The 10081-nt window shown below is 41.2% G+C and overlaps 1 protein-coding gene across 2 annotated transcripts; it reads left to right on the top strand.

The window, feature by feature from the left end:
- Positions 1-5538: 5538 nt before the first annotated feature.
- LOC125246340 lies at positions 5539-8300 on the top strand. 2 transcript variants are annotated; one of them, XM_048157306.1, is made up of 4 exons: positions 5539-6188; positions 6800-6880; positions 7104-7184; positions 7925-8300. In XM_048157306.1, the coding sequence occupies exons 1-4, from the start codon at positions 6037-6039 to the stop codon at positions 8259-8261; spliced, it is 651 nt and encodes a 216-aa protein (XP_048013263.1). In that variant the 5' UTR covers positions 5539-6036; the 3' UTR covers positions 8262-8300. The 2 variants fall into 2 exon arrangements, with proteins under 2 accessions (XP_048013263.1, XP_048013264.1); XM_048157307.1 differs by lacking the exon at positions 6800-6880.
- Positions 8301-10081: the final 1781 nt, after the last annotated feature.

The raw sequence follows: 10081 nt of genomic DNA, 5'->3' as shown, positions 1-10081 counted from the left end.
TTGCATATCAAGGTGGAGCAAACACCAAGACATAACAGCTGCAAGTGCCCACGAGACAGCCCGTCCAACACAAACCAACGAGCAGTGCACTCGGTGAAGTACCTTTCTACTCTTTAAGCAAGAGGAGTACAACATACGCCATCATGCGCTAAGGAAAGGCCCCGTGGGCCTATAATCCCAGCAGGCACGTGGCATCAGCTTGTGGCAGTGTTATCAGGGTTCAGGCAGAACAGACCGACTACACAGGAGGTCATAGTCAACCCGAGACCCGGCCAGCCGGCGAAACCATCCCTTTTGCTGTCGAAGGTCAGCACGCTCCACAGGAGGCCTTTACGGCCTACCCGTCACACGCGACATCAGGAGTATCAAGCTAAACTCCGACATGCTAGCAAAGGAAGGCCTGAAAGCGGCCTGTAACCTTAAAAGCGCGCTGCGATAGCTAGTGCATTTATTCAATCATGGAATGATGCCCGTACACGACCAGCGTAGCTGGGCCAACAGGAAGCTATAAGAGAAGCCTGGAGAGGCCTGCTGCTTAAAGAACCACGTGGCACCGTCCCGTGGTCATGACAGGGCCCTAGCTACAAGGATGGGCCAGTATAACCTAAAATGACAAATTTAAGGGAACTAGCTACACAACCTGAGCCTAGGCATACACATTCCAGCAGGCAATGTAAATCATGCTAAACAGCGTGAGCGTAACCAGGATCGTAGACCAACAGCGCTGTATCCAAACAAGCTAAATACAGAGAGGCTAAAAACAAATAGCCAACAATCAAACAGCAATGAACCCCAGATGCTGTGGTGCAAACGACCGGGAGAGGTCGGGTAAACAAAATTCCCTACACTCATCCTGAGTGTGCGATCCAACAGGTGATGCACTCAGTGAAACACAAACCCTAACCGGGGAGCAGCGCAAGCGACAGCATTAGGTGGCCGAAAAACCGGCCAACACATAACTGACAATAGTGAAAGCTAGTTCTAGCTATACACAGTATCAGCCACGAAACTACACCAACGCTAAACAACAAAGCGGCCATAAAGGGCCTGCCTGTAACAGTCAGCCTAACATACAGTTATTTGCCCAAATAACCCCTTAAAAACATGAACAGATGACAACTATATGCACGGGAAGCTATACAGGAAAAGCAAGGTCTATATTGAGAATGAAAAATGGACCTGGCTTATCTCCTGCGGCTCGTAGAACGCAGATTCCTCCCCGATTCGTCACACGGAGGGGAAAATCCAAAGTCCCATAAGCCCAAAAGCACTTTCACTATCAAGCCAGACGGCGGGCCGTCAGGAATAAGTTCATCATAGGCCCGCAACATCAGCCCGACTGTAAAGCCCGCAGCATATAGATGTCACAAACGCTACTGGGAGGCGAAGGAAGAGCGAGGGCAAGAAAAAGCCCTCGCAAGAGAGGGGATCGTTTACCGGCGCTGCTGGCGCCGCTCCTCGATCACCTCCCTCAGGTCTTGCTTCTTCCTTCTAGCGTCTCGCCGTCTCTGCGACTTACTCCGAGGAGGAGGAGGCGCACGAGCGGCAACACTTTCCCTCTGGGCCTGCCTCTGAGCCTCGGCTCGAGACGGCCCGGGATCTCCCGGCTGTCTGGGCCCAGAGCTGGATCTGAGCGGGATTCAAGATCTAAACGCCGCGGAGCGCGTCTTCGCCTCCCTGATCAAGATCCATAAGCAGATCAGCCTGGTACACCAGAAGCACCGTCATAGTGTGCAACGCCGCACCAGCCTGACCTGCAGCGGCGTAAGCCCTGCCATTCAAACATGACGTCACCTTCAACGTTTTGGATGGCAGGGCCCTCGCCGGAGTTGCCGGGCCATGGGTAGAGAGAAAACGATCGTCTAACCTGCTGCGAGCGGGTTCCCTCCTCACGCGCTCCCAGGGCAGCTGCAGTCTGCTCGAGGCACATTCCATAACCTCCAGCAACTCCGAAAAACGCCGCGCAGAGAGGCCGAGCGGGAGCCGCAGGCTCGCCCGCTTCTCCCACCTCGGCCATCTTCTGCTCTCCGGGGCTTTGGACCAAGAGAGCGCTCGCTCCTGGGTCCGAGGATGATAAAGATAAAACATCATCGTCATCCACCAGAAGTGCATCCTCGTCAGTCGCTTCAGCTTGAGAAAGATAGACACCCCTCTCAAATTCTTCAGCGAGTTCCACCTGCGAGCCCCATGATTTCAATCGCTGCTAAGCCTCAACACGAGCGGGGCCGGAACCACCAGGCAGCGGTGGTGGCACTTCTCCCCTCGAGAAGAGGGCCAAACGAGAACAGAGCGTTTTCATAGAAAACGCTCACAGTTAGCACAGGCAGCACCCTCGAGTACTGACCATGCGTGCTCCTTGCCCAGACAGAAAACGCACAAGTTGTGTGTGTCCTCCGGTGTCAAAAAACCTGGGACAAGGATCAGCACACTTCCTGAACGATTTAGCACATATTTTCTTTTGGCAGAGTGAAAAAGGCACGAGCAAAAGCAGTCGCGAAAAGACAAAAGGATATCGGCTGTTTCCCCAGGCGCTCCCTTTATACGTCACGGTTTGCGCCGTTTGACGTGATAGGCTGTCGCCGGCCAATAGGATTGGAGTGTGGTGATTTTTGGCATTTCGAGCACGGGTCACAGAGGATGTTCCCCTAGCGCAGTCAGCGCAGAGTAGAAGAACTGAATGGCTTGAATGATCTGCTTGTCTGTTCTTCTTGTTACTCCATAGTTGTTGGTACGTGTCTTTTTCTTGGTTCTATCTAGAACTCGGTTCTTTCTTCAACTTTGTCTTGACTTGACTGTCTTCTTAAACTTAGTTGTTTGTCACATCTCAGAGGAGTTTTGGCCAATCAGATATTGTCCTGTTTCAAAAGGTGTTCACATAGGTGTTACATCCCGTTTCTGCTTTAGCAGAGAGTGCCATTTTAACATTATTTCTATTAAATGGAATACGATACATTTTAAACAGATTTCTTTCAAGTCAGGATTTAGAAAAGAGAAAAAGAAATAAATAAAAGTCCAAATAAGGCATACTTTCAGTCAGTCATTCAAGAGTTATCACATTTACATGGATTGTGTGTGTCCTAAAGCATAATTGGTTACAGGTACTATTTGTGAACACATAATGCAAAATGTATGTAGTTAAATTGTTTTATAAGTCAATTTAAAATAGTTTGGAACAATTTTGATGCAGTTTTATTTGTAGAACAGTCTCCGTTGGCTTTTCTGTGAAGTAAGGAAACAAAAGGTCTGCATTGTCTCTCTGTTTCTTTGATCTGGTGATCAAAGAATCTTTATCTTCTTGGGTGACCATTTGGTTTGTCACTTCTCCTGCTATCAGGAAGCATAGGGTGTCGTAAAAGTAATCAGCATTGGTTTCTCTGTAGATGAGCTGGAGTCGGAATTTCAATTCTGAATTAGAATTATGTTTTGAAAGAATCATCTGAATGATTCATTTGTCTGATTCGTCCATGGTTCCCACACCATTCTCCAATCCAGAGCTCCTTCCACGAGGAGATTGCATGCCATTAAGTGGAGGTTATTTTCTTCATGGTGTGAAGAACGACATTTAGACCCAGCTGTTTGTGCTGTGGGTCCTATTCTTGAGTTCTTGCAAGAATGATTCTCCACTGGATTATCCCCTTCAACTCTAAAAGTATATGTTGCAGCTATTTCTACTTATCATTTACCCATTGATGATACATCTGTGGGGAAGAATCCTTTGGTTACATGATTTACCTCACATTGAGGCTGAGGCTTGCTCAGCGCACGAGAACACCGACTTTTGGTTCTAGCCATCGTACTAGAGGGTCTGACCCTGGCTCATGTGTTGGCTTGGTTTTCCATAAAAGCAACAACATGCAACTTTTCAGTTGTCTCCCGATTGTCTCTCGATTACCTCGTGCACGTCTCTCCCGGACGTCTCAGGTGACCGCGCTTCCATCACGCGCACAGCTTCTTTCAGGACCACCATCTCCGGCGAAACAAACTTTCTTGTTCAAGTCCTCAGTTCAAACCTTCCTGTGGAAACGGAAAAAGCTGTGCTGGCTCTCAAGGACTGTTAGTAAGTTTTGCTACTTGTCTTCTCTCTTTTCCTGCCTTTACTTTCGCTCTTGTATATATGTGTATATCCTGAATTTAGATGTATAACCTCTGTAGTAGTAGTTTTCATATATTAAACACATTATATCCATGCTTGATTGTTCTTTTGCTCATTCACTAAAACCCAGGTCACTTTAACGTTTTTCTATCCGGCACCATTGCTTTATGCTTTGATGCTGGAATATGAGTCTATTCTCTTGGCCAGAGAACAACCTTCCTTTTATAATCTGTGAAAACTAACGGTTTGCTGGACAAACTCAGATAGTTTCTCTAAACAGCTAAAACTGGTCATATACGTAATTGATTATAATTCGTTGTAATTGATTCACATATATGTGCATAATTTCCTCTTGGGTCGATATATGCATCATAATTAATCATAAGGCTTTATGATTTATTATATTCATATATTTCACCCATAAATTGATTAAATAACTGTAAAATCGCTTCAAAGAGATACTAAGTTCACGAAAATCATAGAGAAATAGAATGCCGATGATTCTAAGGCAATTCCTGCAGCGAAAGAAGAGGAGCAGGGACTTTACAAATGTCTCTGTTATAGGAGCTGTCAACGTGGACAATTATTTGTATGTACTTTTAGTTTAAAAACAAAAGATCCTCAAGCAAAATGGACGCTACCTGGAGTTGCGCTGAAGTAGAACACACCACTTCCCAGAACCTCACTGCTGACATTATTGGTGCAAAATTTAACGTGCTGCATATTTGTTCGCTCAAACACACCATTCCAAACATGCCACTATCCATGTCCAAAGTACACTGTGAAAAATGTGACACATTTTACAAATCATCATCTATAAAGTACACACACAGCAAAACACAGGAAAAGGAATGGAACAACAAACATTAAATAGACGAGGACAGACAAGTAAGTGCAGGAGGAGTGAGTCTTTTAAAGGGAGTGCTGATGAGGAAGTGCAGGTGCAGGGAATCCATGATGATGAGCGGACTGGGTGCAGGTGTGGATACAGAGGGATGCTGGGAAATTGAGTCCGGGGAAGGTGAGACAGACGGTGACTGTGACAGGATTAGGACTGTTTGTGATTTGGTCTTAGTGACTTAGGAGTTCTCTTGACTACTCCTAACGTTTCACAGATTTTTAGCACTTTTTTTTAGCAGTTTTAGCACTAAAATGCTTTGTGAAATACTCTTAGAGCAAAAATTTAGGACTCCTAAAATTATGACTGAGACGCCCATTATTTTTAAGAGTTTCTCCTAAATCGGCAAAAGCTACTTTCAGCCTTAAGATGTTTTCTGAATACGGCCCCAGATCTCAGGTGTTTTGTGTCAAATACCCCCACAAAACCCTCATAAACATCCATAATTCCATACTTAATTTAACACTCTGAGGTCTAAAAACGCGCCGGCGCGTTTTGCAGTTTTTTTTTCACATTGCAGCAAAACAGACTTAAAATACTCCGTCATTTTTTATCATAGAGACATAAGTAATATATCAAATGAAACTATAGAATGTCTTCTTTTTTTTGTGTACACTCACAATCAAAATAAAACTTTGTGCTTTTTAAAAATAAATAAAATATACAGGGTGTGCTGTCCTGCCATCTCCGTCTCTGCAAACATCATTCTAAAACGTCACTAAAAGTAACTAAAATAGACGGCTTATACATGCTACATGGAGATGAGAGATATGTCTTTGCAAAGCTTTAAGTGTCTACTTTTAAACGAAACAAATAAATTCTAAAAAAAATATTCTCCCTTTATGTAATCAGTATAAAAGTAAAGAGAGGTACTGTTTCTCCTGTCTTACCTAATTATCTTTAATGTGTGCCCGCCCACGCGCAGAGCGCTCTATTCATAATATAATGTGCTAAGGCGATCTATGCAAACTGTAAACGCCCCTAACAGCGTCTTAAAAAGCATCAAGTTTCATCAGATTCATTCGCTTTCCTGCGCGTTTGGAAGATGGCACGCTACTCAGGTGAGCAGGCTCTTCAGATGGTCCTGGACAGTGAGGAAGAGTTCACTTTTTCCTCGGAAGAAGAACACGACTCTGACGATGAACGTCTGTATTTTGAAGAGCGACTTGATCCAGCTGAAGATACAGTTTCTGATGAGTAAGTGATTTAGTTTTACTTAAATTATTTGACGTGTTTTTTCTATATAAGCGTACATATATATTTGCCTTATATTTACATCTAGGCCTATCTATATAACTCTATATAACTTTATCTCATAAAAATGCTTATAAATAGAATGCTTTTCTGTTGATATAACGTTACTTAAATTATTTGACGTGTTTTTTTATATAAGCGTACATATATATTTGCCTTATATTTACATCTATCTATATAACTTTATCTCATAAAAATGCTTATAAATAGAATGCTTTTCTGTTGATATTCGACTTGTTATTAATATGCATAGATACGTTGGATACACGCGTTAGATCGATTAACTGCATGCAGTTGAATAGCATATTATGATGAATGTGCTAAAATATGCTTGGTTGTGAAATGCGCGAACGTGTTGCTATTCACTAAATGTGCTAACTGATATAGCAGACTGTAACGTTTACACATTCGCACACTTTGTCCGGTAATGGCCAATTGACAGACATATACAGCATGCTTGTATACCTGTTATTTTCCTGTCAGTTATGCATAGCTAATGGTATGAGAGTAGTATCTTATATGCTAATAATAACAGTTTTTTTGTTTTGTTTTAGAAATGTGGATCCATCACTCTCGCATTCACCTGCAATTCTCACTAAGAGGGCACGCAGCAACACAGGCGATAATGAGAAAGAGTAAGTACATGTTCACCCACTATATGTGCAAACTGATATAGCAGACTGTAACGTTTACACATTCGCACACTTTGTCCGGTAATGGCCAGTTGACAGACATATACAGCATGCTTGTATACCTGTTACTTTCCTGTCCGTTATGCATAGGTAATGGTATGAGAGTAGTATCTTATATGCTAATAATAACAGGTTTTTTTTTTTTTTTACAATTTGTTTTTTTTAGGAATGTGGATCCATCACTCTCACATTCACCTGCAATTCCCACTAAGAGGGCACCCAGCAACACAGGCGGAAATGAGAAAGAGTAAGTACATGTTCACCCACTATATGGTAGGCCTATGTACACTACCGTTCAATAGTTTGAAATCGGTATGATTTTTCATGTTTTTAAAATAAGTTTTGTCTGCTCACCAAGGCTACATTTATTCAATTAAAAATACAGTAAAAACAGTAATATTGTGAAATATTATTCCAATTTAAAATAACTGTGTACTATTTAGTCTACAGTGTCACATGATCCTTCAGAAATCATTCTAATATGAGGATTTGCTACTCAAGAGACATTTATTGTTTACAATTGTTCAGAAATGTTTCTTGAGCTGCAAATCATCATATTAGAATGATTTCTGAAGGATCATGTGACACTGAAGACTGGAGTAATGATGCTGAATATTCAGCTTTGACATCACAAGAATAAATGACTTTGTGAAATATATTTAAATAGTACACAGTTATTTTAAATTGGAATAATATTTCACAATATTCCTGTTTTTACTGTATTTTTAATTAAATAAATGTAGCCTTGGTGAGCAGAACGTATTTTAAAAACATTAAAAATCTTAGTGATCCCAAACTTTTGAACGGTAGTGTATGTATATATGTGTCTGTATGGCTTTCTTTCTTATGCGTGCACAATATATTAGCATTAGTGCTTGGTAATGTTAATATATACAATAATAAACATTATATTAGTATTAGTTATTGATGATGCAAATAGTATAGCTCCTTGTGTAATAACCATCTCACTGTTTTTTTTTTCTCCAGCTATAGCCCTAATGAGAGTGCTCCAAAACCCCTTGCAAAAAAGGCCAAGAAAAACATTCAGACAAGCAACAGGCATTCAGCTCTGTCATGGAAAACAGATAATGACACTGACATGGTTCCACAGACTCTGAGATTCCTACCTGCACGGGAACCTGGACCACAGCTGCGTCCTGCTGATGAACACACTCCTAAGAGTCTCTTCAAAATGTTCAAAATGCAAGGAATAATGCCACCGCTGGTCGTCGGAACTGCATGCTTTGCAAAGTACAGCTTGGTAAAAGGCAAGACACACCTTGGAAATGCCAGGCATGTGACATTTACTTGTGTCTTCAGTTGAAAAGGAACTGTGTTCAAAAATGGCACACAGATGTGTGACTGTTCAGATTCTCTGCAGCCCAATGGTCAGTGAGAGGTGGTGAACAAAGATTATCTATATGTGATCAAGCAGGTTATGTATAGGGTGTAAAAGTGGGCTTTTTTTATAAACCTTACCTTTATTTGCCTGTATACACAAAATGTGCCTTTGACCCTAGTTTATATGTGGATTATATTGTTAACTTTATTTTAAATAAAAAAGAAAAAAAAACAATGATATGTCTTGTCTTTGCATTTTCTTAGTTGACTCAGTCACATTCCTGACTGAATGGCTCATTATGCGGCTCATTAGGGGCAGGGTCTTAATCTCCCCAGGTGTAAATCACTTCATTATTCATGAAGAGTCACACCTCTTCGCATATGCCCTACCTAAACAAAAAGTGTCTTAGAAATTTAAAATCAATACAATGTTTTATGTGTCAGAGTAGGGAGGATCATTTCCACATCATTTTGAAGCAAAAACTCTACACTAAAATATACAATTCTCAAAAGTCTTGTGAAAAAACATTTAGTATGCATTTTGAGGTATTGTTTCAGTTACTTTTTGTTTTTGTTTTTTCAATAACCACGCATAAACATTATTCCTTTAAAAACACAAACATGTACATACATGTTCCTCACATATTATGGTAGCCTAGTTTGTGCTGAATACAGTGTAATGACACTTTTGTCATTAATATGTTTATAATCAACTGATAAAAGCACAAATGTCAGAGCATGTCAAAACTTCTCCAGGGCCCAAAATCAGCCTCAGACTCCAGAGGGTTAATTTGCACACAAAGATCATGACATGAGATGTTTGATGATGTTTGAAGAACTGGCTGATTCAGGGCTTCTCCTCATGTACTATCCCCCAAACCATCACTTTTCTGAAGAGTGGAATGTCACACTACAGAGAAAGAGACGGATGAATCAAGATCATAATAAAATGTTTGAGAATTAATGGTGTGAACCGGAGTACTGTTGCTTGATCATGTGCCTGTCTGAAAGTGAGTGGCTTTCCTTGAGAAAGGAATTCTGCATAATTACAGGCAAAAACACCACAGTCATTGCCATTCAACTGATTAGGAATTGCCTAGACACAATTTTAAGCTGAGCATTTAGTCTTGAAAATGACACTTAATTCAGAGAAGATCCATATAATTCATTATATGGTGTCATACATAAGTTCTCATTCGGCCAATGGTCCACCTGGAAGCCTCCAAGATGCAGCCTTTCTTGACCTCTGTGAGGTAATTTCTGTAAAGGATTAGTTCACTTTCAAATGAAAATAACCCAAGATTTACTCACCCTCAAGCCATCCTAGGTGTATATATCTTCTTTCTGATGAACACAATCAAAGAAATATTAATGAATACCCAGACACATCTGAGCTTTATAATGGCAGAATGCGTAACCAAACGAGTATGGGCTGAAGAAAGTGTCTCCATCCACATCCATCCATCATAAACATAAAGGCCTTCTGACGCGAAGCAATGAATTTTTGTGTAAAAATGGCGATGAAACACTATAGACTGAACATGTAATACGCATGTGTATGACATCATCGTTTCCACAGTTTCACATTTTTGTTGTTTACACTGAGACCATATTCAAAAACTTGCACTTTGAAACCCGTTTTTAAAAGTTTGCATTTTCAGGCACCCAAACACCATTGTTCTGTAAATGAATGGCCAAAATGCATAAAAAGTTTTATGAAAAAAACATGTAGTAAGAAATACAGACAGAGGTCATAATTGAGTGTGATTGGCTCATCTTTCAGGAAGGTTCAAAGGTCATGGT

Source organism: Megalobrama amblycephala, linkage group LG14 (genome assembly GCF_018812025.1).
Source record: "Megalobrama amblycephala isolate DHTTF-2021 linkage group LG14, ASM1881202v1, whole genome shotgun sequence".
Classification (NCBI taxonomy): Eukaryota; Metazoa; Chordata; class Actinopteri; order Cypriniformes; family Xenocyprididae; genus Megalobrama; species Megalobrama amblycephala.
Note: the sequence above shows the minus strand (reverse complement) of the source record. Positions and strands in the feature narration are given on the sequence as shown.

Bases quoted from the DNA above. Each gene is read 5' to 3' on its own strand.
- LOC125246340 (XM_048157306.1), top strand. From the start codon at position 6,037: ATGGCACGCTACTCAGGTGAGCAGGCTCTTCAGATGGTCCTGGACAGT. The intron at 6,881-7,103 runs GTAAGTACATGT...TGTTTTTTTTAG, and splicing joins ACAGGCGATAATGAGAAAGA to GAATGTGGATCCATCACTCT. The intron at 7,185-7,924 runs GTAAGTACATGT...TTTTTTCTCCAG, and splicing joins ACAGGCGGAAATGAGAAAGA to CTATAGCCCTAATGAGAGTG.